The sequence below is a fragment of the Dasypus novemcinctus genome, chromosome 2 (assembly GCF_030445035.2).
Source record: "Dasypus novemcinctus isolate mDasNov1 chromosome 2, mDasNov1.1.hap2, whole genome shotgun sequence".
NCBI classification, from domain to species: Eukaryota; Metazoa; Chordata; class Mammalia; order Cingulata; family Dasypodidae; genus Dasypus; species Dasypus novemcinctus.
In genome coordinates, this window is record NC_080674.1 from 191,600,224 (window position 1) to 191,626,960 (window position 26,737).

General features: G+C 36.8%; 1 protein-coding gene and 1 pseudogene across 1 annotated transcript; both read right to left on the reverse strand.

Annotated features, from left to right (window-relative positions):
- Window positions 1-382: 382 nt before the first annotated feature.
- ZFP2 (ZFP2 zinc finger protein) lies at window positions 383-26,455 on the reverse strand. The gene is given in 4 exon segments (XM_058283599.2): window positions 383-906; window positions 908-2,367; window positions 22,432-22,578; window positions 26,210-26,455. Coding segments are annotated over 2 exon segments (1,467 nt in total). The 5' UTR covers window positions 2,291-2,367; window positions 22,432-22,578; window positions 26,210-26,455; the 3' UTR covers window positions 383-822.
- Window positions 5,011-6,050, reverse strand: LOC131274994 (etoposide-induced protein 2.4 homolog pseudogene; annotated as a pseudogene).
- Window positions 26,456-26,737: the final 282 nt, after the last annotated feature.

Genomic DNA, 26,737 nt, shown 5'->3' on the forward strand with positions numbered 1-26,737 from the left:
TTTAGAGTCAGAATACTTAGAAACTATAAGATATATAGTTTTCTAAATAGCTTATTTAACAACAGTTTAATAACTATTGAGAACTCAAAACAGTATACTATTTCATTTGGATCTGTATAATTATTCCACCACTTGGTAGCAACCAGCCTATATTTTAGGGAAGACAATAACAATACAAGTGGAGAGGAAGGGAATAGAGGAGTGATAGGGGTCAGTAGAGGTAGAGAATTTTGACTCAAAATATCCAAGGAATATCAGTTGTGAGACAGAAGCATCTAGACAATATCATATATAACCTGGTAAAAGATCAAGGACTTTCTACCATTCATTGTTATTTATAACTACATAGCATTTTGGAGCCTTGACAGAGACTCTGGAGACCTTATAAATGCAAAATCTTTAATGTGTCAGACAAGGAAACCATGACCTAATGACAGTAGATGACTTGTCTACTGTAATGGCAAATCAGGGACTAGATCTTAGGTCTTTCAGCTCTCCAGTTACGCACTCTCACATTTTTTCTCGTGTGAAGTTTCTGATGTTCAAAGGAAAATTTCTGCAGTCAGTAGGATACAATAATAGAACTTAACTTCAGTATGAATCCTCTTGCTAGAACATCTGCTACTTAAACCTTCTGATAACACTAAGTTTTACCATTTTTCTCTATTTTCACCTTCTGATAACACTAAGTTTTACCATTTTTCTCCATTTTCATAATGTTTTCTCCACAGAGGCCTGTAGGATCTGTTATGAGATATTATACTTTAACTGAAAAATTTCCACAATTGTTAAATTTTATTTATAATGTTCCTACATTATGACTTATCTGATTCTTATTGAGGAGTTAATCCTGGTGAAGGACTTTTCTATATTAATTCCAATGACAGAATTTTTCTCACGTATGAGTTCTTTGATGTCGTGTAAGGTTTGTACTCCGACTGAAAGCTTTACCACATTCATTACACTGATAGGGTTTCTCTCCTGTATGAGTCCTCTGATGCACTTTAAGCGATGAATTTTTAATGAAGGCTTTTCCACACTGATCACATTCATAGGGTTTCTCACCAGTGTGAATTCTTTGATGCTCAATAAGGTATGCACTCTGGCTGAAGGCTTTTCCACATTCATTGCATTCATAAGGTTTTTCTCCAGTGTGAATAACCTGATGTACAGTAAGGGATGATCGCCCAGTGAAATGTTTTCCACATACCATACACTCATATGGTTTCTCTCCAGTGTGAATTCTTCGATGCTGAGTAAGGGATGAATTCTTACTGAAAGCTTTTCCACACTGATTACATTCAAAGGGTTTTACTCCAGAATGAAGTCTCTGATGTTCTATGAGGTATGTACTTTGGCTAAAGCATTTCCCACACTTGTTACATTTGTAGGGTTTCTCTCCAGTGTGATTTCGCTGATGTAGGGTAAGAGTCGAGCTCTTACTAAAGGCTTTTCCACATTCACTACACTCATAGGGTTTCTCTCCAGTATGACTTCTCTGATGTACAATAAGATGCATGCTCTGACTGAAGGCTTTTCCACATTCATTACATTCATAAGGTTTTTCTCCTGTATGAGTTCTCTGATGGACTGTAAGATTCATGCTTTGGGTAAAAGCTTTCCCACATTCATTACATTTGTAGGGTTTTTCTCCAGTATGAATCCTTTCATGTTGAATAAGTGAAGAATTCTTACGGAAAGCTTTTCCACACACTTTACACTGATAGGGTTTCTCTCCAGTATGAGTTCTTTGATGAACAGTAAGGTTCATGCTCTGACTGAAGGCCTTCCCACATTCACTACATTTGTAGGGTTTCTCTCCAGTATGAATTCTTTGATGTACAGTAAGAGAGGAACGTTCAATGAAGTGCTTTCCACATACATCACACTGAAAGGGTTTCTCCCCAGTATGTATCCTCTGGTGCTTAAGCAACGATGAGCTCTGTCTGAAGGCTTTCCCACACTCGTTACATTCATAGAGTTTCTTCACTACGAACATTCTTTGAGTTTTAAATAATTCTGAATTTTGTTTGACATCTTTCACATGCAAATTCCAATTATGGGCCCTCTTTCTTACAGGAATACTTTGTTGTATATCAAGGCTTGAACCCTGACTGGAACATCTTTCAAATTCATTACTTCCACAGACCCTCTTCTCAGTGAGGGTTTCCTTACAGGTAACTGCCACTTGACCCAGATGTCTATCCTGGTTTTTCTGCTGCCCCTCTAACCATTTACCAGGTTCCCATGTTTCCCTTAAAGTAGAATGCCAGAGACTTTCCCTTTCCATTATTACCCCATAGGATAAATCTTCAGTAATGTTGGGCTTTAGAGTTGGCTCTTTAGTTTCAAGTCTTGTTTCCCAGTCTGAAAAAAATAAAAAAATTCAAATGCACACTGATTTCTCTGCTGCAAGACTGAAAACTGGGTATGATGGGAATGACAGAATGAAACTGAGACTATAGGCCACATTTAAGGGCTTTCAAAGATGGCTCTACAATTAGGAAGATAAACTGGAAGGGAGGAAAAGAACAGTGAAATGGCCAATAGCTAATAAGGGAACTAGAGGCAGGGGGTGGCATATCCAGTGTGTAAACAGAAAAAGGAGAGAGCATATTCAGGAAGGATGGAGAGTGAAATCTGTGACCAGAGGAGTAGGCTAAATAATGCAGATGTAATTAAGGTAAAAATAAAAAGAAGTGGCACTGGGAAAGGCAAATCAGAAAGCCCTGCCACATTGTAAGTGGTATTCCTACCAGCAGCTTCTTTCCTTCCCCAAGGCTTTCCATAACTGACACCAAAGCAATCTTTCTAAAACATTACCATGTGGCACAGTAAAAACAATGTTAACCATGCAAACAGACAAACTTGGGTTCAAACTCTAACTCCAACACTTGACATGTGAACTAGTGCTTCTCGGGACCCAAGATTTTGCATATATAAAATGAGAATAAAAACAATTCTATAAAGCTAAGTATAGAACTACTACATGACCCAGCAATCCTGCTACTAGGTATATACCTGTAAGAATTGAAAGCAGGAACTTGAACAGACATTTGCACATCAATGTTCATAGCAGCATTATTCACAATTGCCAAATGGTGGAAGCAACCCAAGTGTCTAGCAACTGATGAATGGATCAATAAAATGTGGTATATACATACAATAGAATATTATTCAGCCATAGAAAGAATAAAAACTTTATATATATGGCAACATGGAACCTTGAAGACATCATGTTGAGTTAAATAAACTAGACACAAAAGAACAAATAATGTATACTGTATATTCTCACTGCTATGAAATGACTAGAAAAAGCAAATTCATAGAGTTAAACTAGAATATAGGTTAATAGGGAATGAGGTGGGATAGGTAGTGGGAAGTTAAGGCTTAAAATACACAGGGTTCCTATTTGCAATGATGGAAAAGTTTGGTAGTGAATGGGGGTGATGGTGGCATAACACTGAATGCAATTAACAGCACTGAAATATATATCGGGATATGAATGAAAGGGGAAATGTTAGATTGTAACTATGGTAACAATAAAATTTTTTAAAAATCCATAGAACTATGCTACACAGTGAATCCTAAGTTAAACCATAGAATTTAGTTAATAGTACAACTGCAAAACATGCTATCATCATTTGTAGCAAATACTCCACACCAATGCAAGGTGTTGCTGTGGTCTATGGAAATTCTGTATTTTATGCATGATTATTCTGTAAACCCACAGCATCTCTTTTAAGGAAAAAAAGTTTTAAAAAATCTGATAAGGATTAAGTGACATAATGTATATAAATCACTCTCTGGGAACATATCTGTTTGGAAAATACAGTACCAGAACATACTTGATACTTTACAAAATGGTAATTATTATGTCCACATTACTGGTTGTCTCAATAGCTTTCCTTTCTCCATCATTTGCAGTTAAGAAGCTCAAGTCTCATTTGTTGCAATTATTCTGGCACATAGCCAGTGATAGGCAGTATAATGTAAAGGTACAATGTTCAGTTTTAATAGACATATAAACCTGAGTTTATATGCTGGTTCCAACATTTTATTAGCTGTGAGATTTTTGAGAAAGTTAATTAACTTCTATGAACCTGTTTCTTCATCTAATGGGAAATAAAGGTTACTGTGAAACTTAAATGTAAATACATGTAAACACTTTAGCATCAAGGCAGATACATAGTAAATCCTCAATAAGTGTAGGCTTCATAATTGTCATTTATGGGTCCAGATCCAGCTACAATCATTATGAATATAAAAGAGGCTAAGGATCAATTTGACTTCTTTTCAAATCCTCCTAAAATGTGCCAAGTCCTATAGCCTGAGCCTGACATACTGGTTCTCAAATATTTTGTTCCATGTCTGCTGCTGGGTTTAATGTATTTTGGTAAGTTTACCCCATCAGTTCCAATTTGCAGCACCAATTATTACTCTGAAATACTAGACAGACAAGGCAGTGGCCAACAGAAAACTACAGACCTCTCAGAGTTTAAAAGTTTAGGTTCTGTGACCATTCTGCATTGCAGTGGCACTTGTCCAAAATTGGTACCTTCCCACACTTGGGGAACTTTATACAATTGAAAAAAGCTTTTACCTCTTCAGGGAGAAGAGAAAAAAAATCACTCCTTAAAACCCATCAGATCTGGCCGGGAGGTCTTTCCTCTTGTCGTATTTCTTCAGGCTAATTTGTGTGTGTGTATGTGTGTGTGTGCCATGAAACAAGAGACCCAAACCTAACCTGAGTTACAAGAAACAAGACAGTGATGGCTATAAAGGGAGTGACCAGGAACAATTCCTTTACCCCCACATATGATGTGTGTGCTTCAGAGAAAAACAAAAATAACAAATCCACAAATTTTAACAACTAGATTTACAAAATCCATTTATCAAAGGGTGGTGGAAGGCAGAATGGGGAGGTAGGAGTGTAAATGGCACAGGGAGAAAATCAAGTATTCCAATCAGCCCAGAAAAAGGGACTAGAAAACACTAGAAAACCTGTGGTCCTTTGAGACTCATACGGGTGTGTGAAGATTCTGCCTTTCATGCACAAAAATTCCAATTCCTCAGAAGGGAATATGCAGAGGGCAGACTGCAGACAGTCTTGTGGAAGAATGTGTTGCTTAAGAAGACAAAGAAGAAGAAGAGCAACTGGAAAAGGTAGGCTTTGCCAGGGATCTTCGTTTCATTGGTGTTGATAATGAATAAAGGAAAGATGGAGAAGAGACAGCCACTAATAATGTATGATGGCTGCACTGCTGTGAAAAAAGCCAAGACAAACCAAATCCAAAGTAGTAGGGCCAGTTTCTTTCTATATTTGACTGCTCCTGGTAAATTTCAATTCTTATTTTGAACCAGTGATATTCAAAGCAGTAAAGTGAGTAGAGAAGGGAAATATGCAAGAGGCTAACCAGCTGACCAACCAGATGACTAGAAAAGAGACTTACAAACATCCCCTGGATGAGATAAAGAGCCTGCAGCAAAAGGTTGACAAGCAAGTCAGCAATTATTTTGCTGACACTAGGGAATGGGTGAGTCTTCCTTCCAGACACTTCAAATGCCAGATCAGTTATATCTTGAAACCAAATGGCATGGACAACTTTGCTAAGCACAAACAGGGTGAGGAACCAAAGCACTGAAAATAAGGACATAAGGAAGAATTCCAACCACAACCAAACATCTCCATGTAGTGATGAATCACCAATAACTTGTGCTGTTACTGACTGGAGCACAGGAATAACACTTGATTAAACAAGAGGAGACTGAACCAGAATACGCTACCATTACAAGTGCAGCTCTGGAAAATTCTACTAATATGTGGTTTGCTGTCCTGCTTCTGCCCTATACTCTAGACACTCTGCTGGGCCAAGACACTTGTTCTTCCCTGACGCTGTGCCTCTCTCCTGCTGGATTCTATCATCTAGCTTTGAGATGGTACAAATACCCCAGATGGAGTCTTTGATTCCCCTGCAAAGGTCCCAGAGAAAGGTTTTGACAGCCATCCCTTCACCATCCACACTACCAATTAAACAGAGGAGTGAGAAGCACCCTAAAATCTCAGTGTGAAGGATGCTGCTGCTCCACCACCCAGGCTCCAGCCCCTACGTGGGCCCACTGAGGGCCCGCTGGGCCTAGCTGCCCACTCCCGCCCCTACCGGGGTACTCCTAGGGCCCAGCCGGTGTGCTCACATGGGTATGCCCTGGCTGCATGGGGCAGCTGGGAAGTCAGACCAGCTCGAGCCTAGGTTCCACTGAGGAGAGGGGTGATAGGGGCGGGGCCTCCCATATCTGCTTCTTGCATTTTGTTAAACTCTCTCTGATATCCCATAACTATGCAGGCCTTAATCCTAAATTTTCTGTATTGATGTCAACTCTCTTCTGGTCGTAACCTATAGAAGACCAACAGATTTCCCAAACTCTGTTATTCTTCACAATCAAAATTTTGTAGACTCCTACATAATGAATAGAAATCTAGTTTTTAAAAAATACTTTTTCTTAATATTATTTACCAACAAAGAGGCCCTGTTCCAAGTAGGTCAGTCTCCCAAATGTTTCTCCAATGTGCTATCATCTCCTTTGTGACTACCAATGATTAGACATCTCTCTGGGGCCAGCTCAGGCCATATACTTGTTAAAAAATTGTCTTAACTACAGATCATTGTGCCTTCCCTGGCTCTGGATATCTGAAACATTCTATCACATGCACTGTATCATTTCATCTTCAAAATAATCCTGTGAGGTTGGTAGTATTACCCTTTTTTAAATATGAGGAAACTAAGGCTTAGCAATGTAAATTAATTTGCCCAAAGACATACAGCTCACAGTGGAAGAACCAGAATCAAACTCAGAGCTGCCTGATACTTCTTTTACAACAATCTAATTTGTTACACACCACGCAGATTTGCAGCTTAGTAACTCAATCACACGTAAGTATTAATGGTTCAACATTTTATTTGGCTATGGGTTATTTTTAATAGTTCCTTGTGCATCGTTCTGGAAATTTTTTATGAATAAGTGTGTAAACGCATACACACATATAATCTCACACTCATGTAAAATATAATTGTACAAATATCTTTTAAAAGGCTTGCAATTGGGATTATATTAGGCCTACTTTTCTGTAACGTCCTTTCGTATTTTATATTTTTACATAAAAAAGTACCTTGACCATATTTTCAAAAAGCCTTTAAAGCACTTAACATTCCCCTGTTGCATGTGACATTCAATTAACTGTTTTCTTATTCATGGATATTTAACTTTGTTTCCTAGTTTTGGTTCATTTTTGTTTTTGCTGTTACAAACAGTAGTGCAATGAACATATTTGTGCATATCTTTGCATCCTAGTGGGACAATATCTATAGGATAAATCCTTTGAAGTTAAAGTGCTGGATAAAAAAAGGTTTTACATTTTTATTTTTACACCTATTGCCAAAATTGCCCTAAAAATTGTTGTACCAGTTTTTCTTATCCCAAATATTTTTGCAAATACCTGATTTCCTATATATTCGATGGCTTGCTTTTTTCAATCTGGTAGATAAAAATGGTAAATGGTATTCCTAATTTCTAAGGGAACATGTGTATTCTTAAAATACTTATTAAAGAATGAAAGAGGAAACTAATAATCAAAGCCTTTGTGTAGCCACTATTTTCCTGGCATTGAAAATATAATGGAGATAATCTTTTTTTTCCTTCAAATCTCTCCAAATCCTCAGATTCAGACCAAGGATTGAGAAGGAGTTAAGAGTTGGAAAAACAGTATATTTTCCTGAAATGATGGTGGAATAAATGTCTGTTTATATACCTCCCATTCCTGAAATGTGCTGAAATGAACTAAAATAAAAGCTATACCTTACATAATTAAAGTTGGCAACAGTCACAATATCATAATACAAACCACAGTGAATGAAAAACTTATAACGGAGGATGATGAAATTGGAAAACTCTATTCCTTCTAACTTTAAGTGGGCTGTACAGGTCTCCTAAAATTAAGAGAGTGCTAAACAACTCCACTTTTTCCCAAATAGCCATTCTTTTTTTTAAATATATTTAAAAATTAAAAAAAAAAAAAAGATATTTAAACTACATAAATGTTACATAAAAAATGTAGGGGATTCCCATTTGCCCCATTCCCTACCCCTACCCACACTTTCCCACATTAATAACATCCTTCATTTGTTTGGTGCATTTGTTACAACTGATGAACACATATTGGAGCATTGCCACAAAGTGGATTACAGTTTATATTATAGTTTAAACTCTCTCCTGCACAATTTTGTAAGTTATGACAAGATATATAATGCTTGGAACTGAATGACAACTGCATCATCATTGAGGACAATTCCAACATCACTGAGGACAATTCCAATGTCCCAAAAATGCCACCATATCACACCTATTTTTCCTTCTCCCTTCCCTCAGAACCTCTACTGGCCATTGCCTCCACATCAATGATAAAAGTTCTTCCATTGCTAGAATAACAAGTCTATAGTAGAATAACAGTACATCTGCTCTAGTCCATTGTTTGTTCCCCAGTCTTGAGGATTCTGGGCCAAATATTCACTCTTTGAAGATGAGAACTGATGACAGGGGCAGGCCAAGGAAAAAGCTAATGAACTGCATGGGAGAGGGCTTAAAAGAAAGAACCTCATAGCCACTCAGATCCCATTTCTTATTTTGGATAAAATGGCCTGGAGGCATTGAGGGGCAGAAGACAGGAATTTGCAATATGCTTTACAATTTACTAACCAACATCAACAGAGCAGAGATCAATATTGTACCAACAAACCAAAGACCTGTGGGCCTTGGGGCTTTATTGTGAAGCAAAGAATATATGCATTAACTCGACCTTATCTTACTAACCTGATCTGCTTACATAAAAAGTGAGAAAGGTGGAAAGTCACACTGGCTCTACATCCAAAACACACACACCACCAAATTACCCCAAACAGAGGACCAATCCTATTGAATACAAAAATATTAGTGGGCAAAACATGAATTAGAGGTTGCTTCTTGGCCCACCATGCTATCACCATATCCAGCCATTTAACTCAAATTCTCTGGGAACATTTAAAATGGTACCCATTAAATAACACGGAGAGCAAAGGAAATCCATTCACACTAATCTTAGACAAATACAAAGTCCAGGTAGAACTGCTTCCATTCAAAGGCAAATGATACATAACTGGCAAAAGGCCAGACATATAGACCAATGGAATCAAACTGAGAGTTCAGAAATAAATTCTCACATCTACAGCCAAATGATTTAACAGTGTCAAGTCCACTCAATGGGGAAAGAATGGTCTCTTCAGAGATGGTTTGGGAAAACTGAATAGCCAGATGCAAAAGAATGAAAATGGACTCCTACCTTATACCATATACAAAAGTTAATTCAAAATGAATCAAAGACCTAAATATAAAAACCAAAACTACAAGAAAACTTAGGGAAACATCTTCAGAGGCTGTGTTACACACTGGTTTCTTACATTTTACACCAAAATAGGGGCAACAAAAGAAAAAACAGATAAATGGGACTTCACCAAAATAAAAAACCAAAGGACTTTATTAAGAAAGAAAAAGGACAATCTCTAAAGAGGGAGAAAATATTTGGAAACCATATATCTGATAAGGGTTTAATATCCAGAGTAAATAAAGAACTACTACAACTCAACAACAAAAAGACAAACCACCCCATTAAAAATGGGCAAAGGACATGAATAAATATTTCTCCCAATAAGATATACCAATGGCCAATAAGCACATGAAAAAGATGTTTAACATCATTAGGCATTAGGGAAATACAATTCAAACCACAATGTGGTACCATTTCACACCCACCACTAGAATGGCTACTGTTGGAAAAAAACAAAAAAGGAATATAACAAGTGTTGGAGAGGATATGGAGAAATAGGAACCCTTGTACACTGGGAATGTAACATGGTGTAGCCACTGTGGGAAACATTTTGGTGGTTCCTCAGAAAGTTAAATGTAGAATTACTATATGATCTGGCAATCCCAATTCTAGGAATATACCCAAAAGTAGTGAAAGCAGAGATTCAAATAGATATCTGCATACCAATGTTCACAGAGACATTATGTACAATTGCCAAAAGGTGGAAGCAACCCAAATGTCCATCAACTGATAGAATGAATTAAAAAAAAACATGGTATATACACAAAGAGGAATATTATTCATCCATATCAAGGAATAAAGTTCTGTTGCATGCTACAACATGGATGAAACCAGAAGACATCATGTTGGGAGAAATAAGCCAGACACAAAAGGAAAAATATTCATTGATCTCACTGATATGAAATAATCTGAATAAGCAAATTCATAAGTTAGACTAGAATACATATTACTGTGAGCTGGGTAAGTATGGGAAATGTGGAGTTAATTCTTAATTGCTATGGAGTTTCTCTTTGTGGTGAGGGAAAAGTTTTGGTAATGGATGGTGGTGACGGCACAACACTGTGAATGTAATTAACACCACTGAATTGTATATTTGAAAGTGGATATTTTAGATTGCATATATGTTACCAGAATTAAAAAAAAAAAAAAAACAACAACTGTTCAACACAAAGAGTCAATGCTAATGTATATTATGGACTATAGTTATTAGTATAATTATGATATTGTTACATTTGTTTCATCAAATGTAACAAAGGTACCACACTAAGGCAAAACAATGAAAGGGAAAACTGCATGTGTTTTAGGTAGCATATGGGAATGCTGCACTTCTGCATTTTATTTCTGTAAATCTACAACTGTTCTAATTTTAAAAAATGAAAAAAAGGATAAATGATACCCAGAAAAGACCAAATTTGGAGGCAGTATAGAGGTTCAAGAGATAAAATTTTAAAATAATAAACTAGGAGGAGGAATAAGGATGAAAAAAGAAACAAGGAAAAAGGAGAAGAATAAACTTCGGGAGAGTAATTAAATGCTTCCAATCATCAAAAGAAAAATAAAAGCTACACTGGGAGAAGGTATCTAGAACAAATTTAGACCTAGAAAACAATGTCCATGAAACATTAAGAAAGAGACAAGTCTCTAAAGAAAAATGGGCAAGACTTGCATAGGCACTTAAGAAAAAGCAACTTGAGTGGCATGTAAATATAAACACAGATGAAAGGCAGATTAAAAGCACAGTGAGGGAAGCGGACTTGGCCCAGTGGATAGGGCATCCGTCTACCACATGGGAGGTCCACGGTTCAAACCCCGGGGCCTCCTTGACCCGTGTGTAGCTGGCCCACACACAGTGCTGATGCTCTGCCACGTAGGGGTGCCACCCCCCCCCTTGTGTAGGGGAGCCCCATGTGTAAGGAGAGCTGCCCAGCATGAAAGAAAGTGCAGCCTGGCCAGGATTGGCGCCACACACACAGAGAGCTGACACAGCAAGATGATGCAACAAAAAAGAAACACAGCTTCCTGTGCCGCTGACAACAACAGAAGTGGACAAAAAGAAGAACATGCAGCAAATGGACACAGAGAACAGACAACTGGGGCGGGGAAGGGGAGAGAAATAAATAAAATAAATCTCTAAAAAAAAAAAAGCACAGTGAGATAGCAGTACTACATCTACCTAAGTAACAAAATTTAAATGTTTATACTGACAGCTTCAGATTTGCAAAGATGCAGTAATGGATAAACTGTTGATGGGAGTGAACCTTGGTTTGGTACTTGAAGAACAGTTTAACACTACCTAGTAAAGCAGAATAGGCATGTAGACTATGATTTAGCAAGTCCATTACTAGTATACATATACTTAGGTAAATCTGCCTTGCAAAGATTCATTAAAATTGATAATTTTATATCTAACATTGTTTATATTAGCAAAAAACTGTAAACAATTCAAATGTCCATTAACAATAGAATGGATAACAAAATTGTCACATATTTTTACAAAGGAGTAACTGACAGAAATGAATGTTAATAAGCTAAAGTTATACATATCACTATGGATGAATAAATAATTTTAGGCAAAGTCACAGAAAAATATACATACTTAAGTTCCATTTATTTAACGTTTAAAAATAGACTAAATCTACACATATTGTTTAAAAGATTAACTTATAAATGGAAATAGTGTAAAGAAAAGTAAGGGAAAGAAATATCACAAAAGTTAGAATAGTGGCTGTTTTGGAAAGAGGTAAGGGGATGTGAATGATGAATGAGTAGGTGTACACAGTGTTTCTTGTATACTAGCAATGTTCTATTTCCTAATATGGACTCTGGTATCTGGGTGTTAGCTTGCTTTATTCCTCATTAAGTTTTAACTATCTAAAGAAGTAGCATAGCATACTGATTAAGACAACTGTTCTGCAGACAGACTACCTGGTTCAAATCTGAGTTCTAGCATTATTAGCTGTGTAACCTTGGGCAAGTTGCTTAATCTCTCTATGCTTCAGTTTCCTCATCTGTTAAGTAGCACTTATCTCAGAGGGTTAGTATAAGCACTAAATTAGTTATGATTTATAACTATTTGTTAGATAAATAGTACTTATATTTTACATACTTGTCTACGTATATATTTCAAAAAACAAAAAGAAGAGCAACAGCAAAATTTATTTGCTACTCTGGAAAATATTAATGATTTTAACCTCAAACATTTTTGCATGAATTGCAGAAAACATAATAGCAATCTGCCTAAGATTCAGTATGGCTTCATGGAACTTAGAGACCTAATTCAGAAGTTAATTCTGAAGACTTACTGCTTAAGAAAAAGAAAAAAAAAATTGACTAGCTACAAATTTTTAAAAATTGCCCCCAGATATCTCCCCAAGAACACAAGATACCGAAGGACAATGGAGCCATGTTTACAGAGGGTTGAGGAAAAGTCTAATGTGACCAAAGAAATCAGCATGGCCAGTACTATGTCCATGTGCAGAGAAAAAGAAAACGCATTTTTAAATATGAAAATTTCAGTCATAATAGTTCTCCAAAACCATTCCTGAAATATTAAATATGGTCAAAATAAAAATGAATAAAAAATGAACTTCTGAATGGGGAACAAGAGGTGTGGAAAGATTGGCAGTAAAACACTGACTCTATATAAGCACAGAATAAATAATACTGGTAAATACTGAAATTAAGGCCTGGCAATTGATATAATTTATTAAGGAGAAGCTAATATAATAAAAATAATATTTGATAAAACAGACCAGACAACATTTGCTAAAAGACATGAGAATCAGAAGTGACAGAGATAATACTAACTTCCATTTTAAGAGGAAAAGGAAGACATTTGGTTTTATTTCTAAAGTTGCTAAACTAAGAACTACAAGCTTTAGAATATTATTTAAGACTAAAAAGGCAGTGACCGCTGAAGCTAAAATGAACTACATGCCTTCCAAGTAACAGGGAGTAAAATCAAAGAATCATATATAAAATGAAGAAAACCCAGCCCATATTACCAAAGTTAGAAAACAAAAAGAAAAGCAAACATTTCTGTTAAGCCAAAAAAACTTAATAATTTCTTTTAAAAAGTAAATCTAACTATATTCTGTCAGTAATGGATGCTCCTAAAACAGTATTAGCCTCGGAAAGGTTGAAGGTTAAAAGAAAAAAAAAAAAAAGATAAATAGAAATAAGCAAATTAGTTGTAAAGTAAATATCAAAAAGATAATACCAGATAAAAAAAGAGAATAGTCAATAAAGTTAAGAATAGCAGCCATAACTAAGACTGAACTGTCAGGAACATTTTTGCTCCGAGTAAGGGATAAAAAGAAAATGCGTAAGCTATAAAGGAAGATATAAAGCAAGAAATACAGAAAACATAAGTAAAACTGTCAGAAATAACCAAACTGATGGAAGAACATTTTAGTACTTGACAAAACAAACACCCACAAAAAAGATATAGAGCTCTCTTGGCTAGGATCAGCACTCCCTCACTTGTCGTTTGTAACTGTAACTACTATGAAAATACCCAATGAATATCTGAGTATTTTTATACTGGCCATGTGCCAGCTGGGCCCTGAGCCTCATCAGAGTTGTAACTCCTACTCTCCGGTTCGTTGAACTTACCCAGGTCAGCTAACAAGCGGGTGAAGATGGTCAACCACCACACCAGGGAACCAAGAGTACCTACAATTCCAAGCAGGAGAATCGCATCCATCAACCATGTGGGAACCAAGCCCCCTCTCTATATAGAGGTAGAGTGGACATCACTATCACAGGGTGCACAGGATGGAGGAATAAAAATATGGACTAGACTTACTGGTATTCTACTATAGAACTATTATGACTAGTAATGGAAGAAACTGTAGCATTCATCTGGAGAAGGTGGCCACAGTAGTCACTGAGGGCAGGGAGAGGGAAGAAGAGATGTGATGTGAGGGCATTTTCAGGACTTGGAGTTGTCCTACATGATACTGCAGGGACAGACCCTGGACATTATATATCTTGCCATAACCCACTGAATGTACTGGGGGAGAGTGTAAACAACAATGTAAACTATAATCCATGCAGTGCACCAGTGCTCCAAAATGTATTCACCCAATGCAATGAATGTGCCACAATGATGAAAAAGGTTGTTGATGTGGGAGAAGTGGGGGGGGGGGGGGGTAGGATGTAGGGTATGCAGGAACCTCTTATATTTTTTAATGTAACATTTTTTGTGATCTATATGTCTTCAAAAAAATACAATAAAAATGCTAAAAACAAAAAAAGATATAGAACCACTGAAAAATAGAGCAAGGTTATTTAAATACATAGATAAAACTCCAAATCTTATAGAAAACTCCATTCAAGTGATCATGAAACATATACAAAAACTTCCCATTTATTACACAACAAACAAAACCTCAATATACTGGCAAAAATAGAGACTGCAGAACTTCTGACCAAGAGAAAAATAAATTAGAAATTAAGGAGAAAGGAAAAAACAGATTGAAAAACAACTGTACAGTCAAAGGCAAAATAAAATTCTAAAGTTCAGGAAATCTAAGTACAGTTTTAAAAAAAATATATAAAATACTGCTAACATATAATGCTAAACCGAAAAAAGAAAGCATTCTACTGAAGCTAAAAACAAATTGAAAAATGCACAAAAATCCAAGGAAAGCAAAAATGAAGAATAAGTTCAAAGCAGAAATGAATAAATTAAAAATAAAAAATCCTAGAAGTGATGAGGAAAGAAACAAACAAACAAAAAAAAACCCCACAAAGAGTAAAATACATATGCCCCAAAAGAAATGAAGCAAGTATAAAACAGTGAATGGAAAGTGAAAATAAGCAGATACAGAGCAAAATAAAAGAATTAAGGGAATTCTTTCCACTACTGTATGTTAATACATTTGAAAGCCTGGATCAAATAACAACTTTGCTAGAAAACTATACATCAAAAGAGACAAGAATAGAAATATCTAAACAAATAAAAAATCATGGAAGATAATAACAATGCTGTCAAAGAGCTACCCTTGAAAAGAACTCTAGACACAGGTTATTTCATGTGCAGATTCTTTAAAATTTTCAAGGAGATGAGAATTCAGGTACCATTTAAACTGTCAGAGACAGAAGAAAAAGAAAAGCTAATAAATTGTTTCGAATATTAGGAAAACTCCAAATGGTTAGTAATTTCCATGGGTTAAGAAATCACAAAGCAAACAAAAAAACTTTTGAATTCAATGGAAACAAAAAATATATTAAAATTTTCAGAATGCAGGAAAAGTCATGAGGGAAGTGTGTTACTTTAAATACTTATACAGAACATAAGTTTGGTGCATATTCAATGATCTGAGCTTCCACCTTAAGAATTTAGAAAAAGAAGATGAAATTAAAACCAAAGGAGAGGCAGATGTGGCTCAGGTGACTGAGCTCCCCCTACCACATGGGAGGTCCGGGTTTGGTTCCTGGAGCCTTCTAGAGAGGATGAGCTTACGCGATGGGCTGGTGTGGTGAGCTGATGCAACCAAGGGACACAGTGAGGAAACACAATGAGAGATGCAACTAGGCAAGGAGCGGAGAGGGCTCAGGTGATTAGGCATCTCCCTCCTGCATGGGAGGTCCCAAGTTTGGTTCCCAGTGCCTCCTAAAAAGGGAGATAGATCAGCACACGACAAACAGACACAGCGAATGCAAACAATGAGGGGGTGGGGAGAAGCAAATAAAATAAATCTCTAAAATCAAAGTGGAGGATTCAGATCCAGATGAGACGAAGTTAAGTATACTTCTCCCTGTCTCTTCCATTGTATGCAGCTAGAAGTGAAAAGGAATACATAAAGCAATTATTTGAAGACTCTGAGAAGTAAATAGTAGCAGGTGAATGGGGGAAGAAGACCAAAATCCAGTATGCCACCAAACCAGCAGTAATTTACCTTTTTTTCTCCCCGAAGTACCCGCAGTAGTAGACTCACAGACAGCAACCTGAAAGGAGGTACTGTGGTACAAATACAGAGAGCTCTAGGAGAAACTCTCTAGTTTTGGCTCAAGGAGCAGAAAAGGGAGTCCTCAAGCTTAGAGAGGGGTAGAGGAAATCACCCAATTTTTAATATTTTTCTTTTCCCCTTTCTATTTTACTTCAGTCCCCAAGCAATCCTATGGTGACTGCTGCAACAGAGCAAAGGGAAGTCCAGAGGAGCCTAAAATCACAAGGAAGGGGAGTCTTCCTCCTCACTCAAGGAATCTGGGCCCCTCCATTTATTTTTTCCTCTCTTTCCTCTTGCTCCTTGGCTCTAGATTTGGGCAGTCACCTGATGTGTGCAGCAGCACAGAGTAAAGAAAGTGCCTGCTTTGTGGCTAGAGGACTATTAAAGGAGAATTCGAGGAAACCATAAAGCACTGGGGAGATTGCAGAGAGGGAATAGCCGGGGAAAACAACCTTTACAGTTATCTATAAACTCCTGGATTTACCAACAAGATATACGTGCATAAGTCTGATCCTAAATAGCATACACAGATTTTGAGAAAAGAGTTATGTGATGGACCACTGCCCAAATCCCAGACTGGCCACAGAGTGGGACAGAGTTGAGTAGCCCTGAAAAGTCTTTCAAAACTGAACTTTCCCACAGAAAGCTGGTAGAACTTTGTAGCCTGAATTCAAGTGGGTCAATTGACCTGGTAAAATAAAAATATCAACATTCACCGTAGGAATTTTAAAGACTCATAACATAAAATTCCAAATGTCCATAACATAATGAGAAATAACTGAGAATACAAAGAATCAGGAAAATTTCAACTTTCATGGCAAAAAGACAATCAACAGATGCCAAGTGAGAGGACATATATACTGGAATTACCCATTAAATACTTTAAAACAGCCATTATGAAAATGCTTCACCAAATAAGGGTGAACACACATGAAATAAATGGAAATAATGTCAGCAAAGAAATTACAGACATAAAAAAGAGAAAATTGCATAACTAAAAAAGAAACAATAAAAAATATGCCAGATAGATTCAATAACAGAATGGAGATGATAGAGTAAAGAATTAGTAAACTTGAAGTTAAAGCAAAAGAAATTATCCAAAATTTTCAATCCAAAATATTGGGGGAAAAAAAATTGAAAAGAACTTCCAGGACCTATGGGACGATACCTAAAGGTAGGCCTTACTTTCAGTGGAGTCCGAGAAGGGTAAGACAAATACTTTGATGCTGAAAAAAATATTTAAAGAAATGGCTGAAAACTCCCCAAATTTGGTAAAAGGTATCAACTTACAGGTAAAGGAAGGCAAAAAAACCCAAAAGGATAAACCCAAAGAGATTTATGCCCAGACACATCACAGTCAAACCACCATAAAGTAAAGACAAATAATCTTGAAAGTAACCAGAGAAATGATTTGAATTACTTCAAATTTATCATCAGAAACCATGGAAGTCAGAAAGAAGTAAACCAACTTTTTAAAAAAATGCTGAAAGAGCAGTCAACTCAGAATTCTATACCACTGAAAATATCCTTTAGGAATGAAAATGTAATAAAGACATTCTCATATGAAGGAGTACTAAGAGAATCTTCAACCAGCAGTCCTACACAGACCCACTCTACTAAGTCATCCTAATATCTGAGCTGGAGCTCCTAACCAGCTCACAATGCTCCCTCTGGATGTCAGGAGTATTACTGTGACCTATAGGGATATATCCAGAGTTCAAGAATAGTTCCCTGCTAGGAATCTATTGATATATTAGTACAATAATAGAACATGGGACAAAGGACAAATGATCAACCCAACAGATGCTGCAGAAGTATCTGATAATAGCCAACATCCATTTCCAATTCAATAACAAATGTATTAATGTCACACAAAGCATAACGGTAAAATACTAGAAGAATTTTCACTAATAAAAGAATAAAGAAAAGGATGACAACCTTTAAAACTCCTAGATAACACTGTTCTGAAAGTGTGACCAACAATACATTCGACAACTGAGTGAAGGAAATTTAATTTTTCTTAGATTATATGACCTTTTACCTACAAAACACAATTAAAATGATTTTTAGGGTAGCTTTAATCAGAATTAGGGAAGCATCGTGAGCTCACAACCTGAGCATTAAGGATAAAAAATTACAACTCCTTCAAGACTGGACAATGTTTCACACCCTTGCCATTTTGCTATTTCATTAAATAAAGGCTTTGTAAATTCACAGCATTGTATTTGGCAATCCCGAGCATTCAATGATTGTTAGCTATTATCATTACCATTATTATTTTAAGTCAAGTAAGATAGACCTTTCTCTGCCTTTTTTCTTTTTCTAAACTGGGCCCATACTCCCTTATCATCTTAGAAAGCTTTTTTACCCTTTCCTAACTAATTAATAGGATTTATATAAATTTGGAACTTATCAGGACATGAGCAAAGAGTCCCCAGGACCAAGATGTCTGGGTGCAGCCCAGATCCTTCAGTACTTATGGCTGGAAGAGGCCATAACAGAGGCCAATACCTTTTCAGTAATAGGGGCAAAAGGGGTTGGGCAGCAAGTCCTGCTCTTCCTGGGACAAGCTGATTTATTCCCTCTTGCCTTTAATATTTCTCCCATCCCCTTGTAATAAATAGTTAAGCTACTGCTGCCCTACTCCTCTACTAAATAGACTATTTCAATAACTGTCTCACTGGACTTCTTACTTTATTCTTTAACATGCTACAATGCATCCTCCATTCAGTAACCAGAATGATCTTTTGAACATGATAAATCATTCAGTATTTTTTAAGCCAAGCACCTTTTAAGATACTAAGGATTTAGCAATGAATATAAAAATTTCTGTTCTTATGGCAACTACATTTTAGTGAGCAGAAGGGCAACCAACATAAATAAGTAAAGTACTGCAAATTCAAGTAGTAAGTATTAAATTCTATGGAGAAAAATAGAGCCATGAAATGGAAATGGAGGGTATGGTGGGTGAGAGCAGAGGTTTCCAATTTTAAATAGAGTAGTCAGGAAAGTCCTCCCTGAAAAGATTATATTTAAGCCAAGACTTTAAAGGGTACCTAAGGGAAAGTGTCCCAGAGAAGAGAACAGCCTGTGCTAAGGCCCTGTGGCAGAAGTGGGCCTGACCTGTTCAGGGATGAGCAATAAGGCTAATGTAGCTGAAGGAGAAGGAGCCAACAGGAGAATAATGGGAAATGAGGTCAGAGAGGTAATGCGAAATGGGGAGCCACTGTGGGGATTTGAGCAGAGGAGTCACATCATCCAACTTATTTTTGTAGGGCTACTCCAGCTGTGGTAGTATGAATGTACTAGAGGGAGAAAGGGTTGGAAGCAGGAGCCTGTGGCAGTGTTGTAGTACAAGCTTTCCTCCTTAAAGATTTTCACTGACTTCCCTTAAAAAGAGAATAAGATCCAAACTCTTTGCTCTGACTTACACGCATCTACATGATCTGGCCCTTGTCTGCTTTAGCCCTCTCATCTCAAGACTACACAACTATCTCTAGTCACCAAACTCCAGCCACACTGGCTGGCGTCCTCTCTTCAAGCCACACACATGGTCATATTTTAGGGCCTTCACACTTGTTATCCCCTTTATTTGAGGTGTTCTTACCATAGGTGTCCATGTCAAGTGGTCTTTTAACCATTCAAGTTTTAGTTCAAATGTCACCACCAGTACAGTCACTTGTCTTATCCCACACATTATCACATCACTGGCAGTCATATTTTTTGCAGTACCCTCTATGTGAACTTTTCTTAATGTATTTCTTTGTTTATATGTTTGATGTTTCTCTCTCCAAATAAGTTCCACGACAGCAGAGGCCATTCCTTATGTAGTGCTCCTTCCCCAGCACATAAAACAAAACCCAGTACATAGTGTATACTACGACATAGTACATAGTGTATATCCATAAGAATGTGTTGAATAAGTGAATGAAATTATGGAGTCAAAAGAAGAACAATAAAGAACACTTAATAACAAGCTGAAATAAGTAGATAGAGACATTTCAGGGCTTAAAGTGAGGTAGGGAAGGTAGATAATTTTGAGATTCTTATGTGTTATCAGGGAGAAGGGAAGAAATTAGAGGGAAGAGGGGTAGTGGAGGTTTCTGCCACTCTTTCAGAAGTCTAGCTAATGTTTAATAAAGACACACATCTTTACTTTCATCAGTAGGGAAAGTAATCTAAAAACTATAGTAAATGTAAGTCTGACTTTGAGACTACTGGATCCCATGACATGTCAGCATGAACATAGACAAGGACTCTGTAATAGTATCAAAATCCTCTCTCTCTACATATAACACACACACACATACACACACCACATAGTTACCTAGTACATCTCTGAAAATAAATTCAAAATGATGGAAAAATTTTCATAATAGATGGTGATGATGGTAGTACAACATTGCGAATGTAACACCGCAGAAGTGTTAAAATGCAAAAAAAAGTGGTTAAAATGCAAAGTTTTAGTTTGCATATGTTACCAGAACTTTTTAAAACCACCATAGAACTGTACAATATGAAGAGTAAACCCTAATGTAAACTATGGACTATAGTTAATAATATAACTATAATAATAATATTGTTTGATCAATTTTAACAAAGATATCACCCTACTGATAAATATTAATTATAGGGAAAATTGTGGGGCTAGGGTCAGGTATATGGGAACTCTTGTACTTTCTGCATGATTTTTCTGTAAAGCTACTACTGTTCTAAAAAATTTTTATTTTTTAATTATATGTATAAAACTCAAACAATAGGCTTACATATTTAGGGGTAAGGATTCAAATCCTGAAGAGGGTAAAGATATTACAGAATTCCTAATTAAGCCTCATTTTCTGGACATAATCTTTGATAACAGATCAACTTAATAAATGTTCTTAAAGTTTTTCTGTTTCTTTTATCATTAAACGTCATCAACTGATTTACGTCTAATGGCCAGCAATTAAAGGCTAAAAATCTACTTTGTCCACATTACTGATAATTTCCATCTTTGTTTCAGCATTTACAAGCTACCTTGCAATAATGCTGATACTAGGAACAGCATGTCATCTTTACATTTTCTACTCCTTAAAAAAATAAAATAGGAGCAAAATTCAACAATTGTATTTGACAACTGTAAAAAGCAAAAGCTTTAGCATGGAAAAACAAGATAAAGCTGCTAATGAAACTTAAGCTTTTAGTCAACAAGCAGTGCCACATACATCTTCATTCCCCAGTCAATGTAAAAAAGACTGAATTTAGAGGCAATTTAGGGGTATAATGTATGATATATAAAAGTGAGGGTGAAAACAAATATAAAATACAAAAAGATACAAAAGTCAAATACTTTGGTAACTAAAGTGCTCAAAGGGATTTTTATTTTCTTCTTTTTTTTTCTCTTCTTTAAATGTTTTCATACATACATTACACTTTAAAAATGAGAACAAAACTTACTATTGTGAAAAAAATATATACAAGCCAGCATTGTATACATATATAATTAAGGACTAGATTGATAATTCTAATATGACATGAACAGTGTTTTTTTAAAAAAAATTTTTTTGAGTAAAGTTAGGAATAGAACAACAAAGTAAAGTAAAGTGATAAAGTAGTTCATAACAAAAAAAATGGTAAAAGAGTCAAAGACAGCTTCATGGTAAAAGTGAAACTTCAGCTTCCAGAAGGCAGGATTTGTATGTAGAGAAAGGGAAGGGAAGAGACGGGCATTAGGGAAGGAAGTGAGGCCTACGAGATAGCTTCCGGTCCATAAGAAGTCACTGATCTATCAGCATATCGATCCTAGACTGGGAGCAGCATTAAGGATGGCTTGTCTGAAATGAAACACAGGCTTGAGGGAAGAGGGGCTAAAAGAAAATCAAGCTAGGAAACAGGTTCTATTTTTACTAGATATACTAGGAAAAAGGAAGTCACAGGGCAAGGAAAGAGAGTTATGATTTTTTGGAATTAGCATTCAACTTATGGTCTACAAAACCAAAACAAAACCCTGTGTACAAATTCTAACACATTATTTCACCTCTCTGAGCCCATTTCTTCCACTGTAAAAGAGATGATACCTACCCCATAGTTTTGTTATGATGAGTAAATTAGATGATGACTGGAAAAGAGCTGAGCACAGTAATCAATCCATGCTTTTCTTCCTGTTTTTGGACAGGATACTAAGAAGACTGAATGGTAGATTACTCTGGCAGTAACATCGGAGAAAATCTGGAAAGAACAAGATCTGGAGTTTGCAAATCATCATGTTTGCTGGGCTCCATTCTATTTCTCTTTTCTGTATCTTCAGTGTCTCTCCTCTAATGGACACCTCTCTGCCCTTATAAATACATTCGTACCTCGGTTTAAAAAAAAACAACAGAAGAACTATCTCTGATCTCTTTTGTTTCTTGCCTCATTTTCCTTTCCCTTCAAAGCTAACCCTGTTGAAATAACAGTCTATGCCATGAAGTCTTTACTTGTTGACTTCTTCACTTTTCTAATCACAGCAGATTTCCCACAGCACTAAAAGTGCTCTTTTTTTGGGTCACAGACCACTTATAACCAAATCCAAAAAACATTTTTTGGCCTTATCTTACTTGACCCCATTGTATTCCCTTTGCTTTTCTCTCTTCTCTTCACTTAGCTCTTCCCCTCTGACCACTCCTGTCACTTTTGCTAGAGCATCTCTGGCCTCTTGACAAATTTCATTGTTTCTAAGGGTTCAATCCTTGCTGCTTTGCTCTTCTCACTTGAGTCCTCCTGATAATTATCCAATTGATAGGAATTTCATAAATATGTTTCTGACTCTCGAATCTACATTTCCATCTAACTTCTAAAAATCCTACTTTATGCTGTTTAAAGAGTCATTCAATAAATATATATTAATACCTACTCTGGCAGGTGATGTACAAGGCAGGGAATTTAAAGAATAAGTTAAATAATGACAATTCAGTGGACCTACATACCAGTAGGGAGAAAGACATTCAAAGAGATACTTTTTAAAAAGTAGAAAAATGCTGTCATAAAGACATTAACAAATGAAGACTCTTTAGTAGCCATCCCAATGGCTAAATATGAAAAAGAGATAAAGAAGTGGGAAAGGAAAAACAGTATTAAGAAAATAGGTGTACTCAATCTGTGCTACTTCCAGAAAACTCACCCAAATGACAGTAGAGTGATGAAAAAAGTATAAACACACAGGGCAAAGGTCACAAGGGATAAGAGGGCCATACCTAGTTTCAAAGGAAACTAAAATAATCTGGGTAGTGAGGAAAAAGAATTGCTGCACCCACATACCAAAAGAAAAAAAACAAACCAAAAATATTCTCATACAGACAAGAGAAGTTAATGTATGCATTAAAAAAAGAGAATGCTATTAAAAAAGGAACACAAGAGAATGAGGGGGAATGCTCATAGAAATAAAGAATATGATTATAGAAATAAAATGTTTTCACAGAAGGATTGAAAGGCAAAGTTTAAAGAAATTGTCATACCTCCTAGCACTACCCTCTTCAAACAATAGCCAAACAATCTCCCACTGCAGGGTCTTTGCACTTGTTTATTCCTAAACTCAAAATGTTTTCCTGCATGGCCCATCACTTAATTTGACTATCTGTTCAAAATCCATATTAAAGGAAAGGTCTTGCCTGATTTTCCCATAAAAAACAGCAATACTCCCACACCACCCTATTAACTAATCTAGTTCCTTTATGGTGCTTTGGTTTCCCACACAGCAACTATCACTAGATGATACTCTATTTGTTTCCTCTCCCTCTCTTTCTTTTCTTCCATCTTTATTTATTAAGTTATTGTCTCTCCATTAGAATATAAGCTCTGTGTGGAAATTTTGCTTGTTTTATTCACCACCTTATCCCCAGGGTTAAGAACAGAGCCTAGTGGTCAATAAATATTTGTTGAATAAATAGGTTATTTCATAAGAACAAATACAAACAGCAGTAATCACCAAATCCACTGAACTCTAAGAGCAATTAAAGCTCCCCTAAGGAATGATTTTAAACCTAATAAACTAACATTAAAAATATAATACCCAAATTTATGCAATACGTAGCAAGAGCCATGAAAATGTATATATACTTTAACCCATTGAGTTTTCTCCTAGAATCCTGTTTTAGAAAGTTTATTGGAAATTAGCAGTGACGGTCATAGTTTTTAATTTTTTCTATGTTCTTTTAATGATTTGTTTTATTGCTGTATACTTAGATAGCTCTATACCATCCAGAGATCAAATAAATATTTGCCTATCTTTTAAATTTAAAAAAATATATAGAAAGAAGTGATCAATACCTTCACATAAAGTAGTGAAGATAAAGGGTAAGGCATTTGTTCAGAAAAGAGTCAGTGGTGGCAAGCAGACTTGGCCCAGTGGTTAGGGCATCCATCTACCACATGGGAGGCCTGCGGTTCAAACCCCGGGCCTGCTTGACCCATGTGGAGCTGACCCATGCACAGTGCTGATGCATGCAAGGAGTGCCCTGCCACGCAGGGGTGTCCCCCACGTAGGGAAGCCCCATGCACAAGGAACGTGCCCTGTAAGGAGAGTGGCCCAGCTTGAAAGAAAATGCAGCCTGCCCAAGAATGGCGCTGCACACACGGATAGCTGATACAAGATGATGCAACAAAAAGAAACACAGATTCCCAGTGCCGCTGATAAAGACAGAAGTGGTCACAGAAGAACACACAACGAATGGACACAGAGAGCAGACAACTGGGGTGGGGGGGGAAGGGGAGAGAAATAAATAAATTAAAAAAAAAAAGCCAGTGGTAACTACTGAAAGAAATATTAGCTGTAGTAGGGGTTAGAAACCATATAACAAAGATTTAGAATGAGACTGAATGGGTAGTAGATGCAGATTAAATGTTTTGGAACGAGAAAGGAAATACATAAAATGTAGACTGCTAGATCAGAAAACAGACCAAAGTCAATTTTCATTTGTTTTTAAATGAAGACTGGGTAAACTATCTGTACAATGTAGAGAAAGACAAGAGGCAGCTCCCTTTAAATGACAAAAAAGCTTACAAATGTTTGAATGAATAAGGGAAAGGAAACATGGATACAGATTATAGCTGAGGAGAAGAAATAGAATAAGGTCCCAGAAGAGAAGACGGGGATTTAAAGTACAGATGAAGTTGGAAGAGGAAATAATAATTGTTAACATTTACTGAATGCTCAGCATGTTTCAGGCAATGTATAATTGTGACAAATGTAGTAACTCGGTCCTCATAATCCTTCTAAAATAAGAAGGACATATGAAAGCTGAGTTAGGGAGAATGAAACACATCATGGGGAAGCAGCCTTGTCCCAACAGATAGAGCGTCCGCCTACCACATGGGAGGTCCACGGTTCAAACCCCGGGCCTCCATGACCGGTGTGGAGCTGGCCCATGCGCAGTGCTGATGCGCAAGGAGTGCCGTGCCACGCAGGGTGTCCCCTGCGTAGGGGAGCCCCACGTGCAAGGAGTGCGCCCCGTAAGGAGAGCCACCCAGCGCGAAATAAAGTGCAGCCTGCCCAAGAATGGCACTGCACACAGGGAGAGCAGACACGAGATGACGCAACAGAAAGAAACACAGATTCCCGGTGCCACTGATAAGGATAGAAGCAGTCACAGAAGAACACACAGCGAATGGACACAGAGAGCAGACAATGGGGGCAGGAGGGGAGAGAAATAAATAAATAATAAATCTTTAAAAAAAAAAAGAAAAGAAACATCAGAAACGCAGAGCTATTAGAGATAATGCACATCAACTGGCACTAGTTTATCCAGAGACCCAGGGATCTCTGAAGGAATTTCTCCCCAGTGTGATGCATTTATGTAACAAGTCTTTACAGCCTGATACTTACCTGGAGAGATATACCCTGGACATTCTTTTTCTATCAGATTCAGTCCTTCTTCCAGCTGGAAAATCACATTTGGTTTGGAAAGCTGATGCCCTGCTCGGAAGGAAAGACACTGTTTGGGTTCTGAACTGACTATAAAAGCCAATCCCAACACATATTCTTATCCCTGCCCCCCTGGGCTTCTGGAAAAAAAAAAAAAAGTAAGTTGTGGCTTCCGAAAATCTCCCATTTTCAATTCTACAGAGGAAATCAACTTTCATCTTGAAAGAGGGATCATCAAGCAAACATCCTAAAGCAGTGCCCTATTGGATCAGGATTTCAAGTCCAAATTCATGAATTTCAGAGGCCAGACTGCATTGAAGGGAAAAAGAGATAGCGTCAACAGGTAGGTATTCCCCCCACTTTTAGTAGAGAAGTTGTAGGTTTACAGAAAAACCATGCATAAAATACACTTAGGTTTTGAATTACAAGAAGTCCTTACCCAGTGAGACCAGATTCCTGTAATTCTCCAGGATAACTTTCCCATACAAG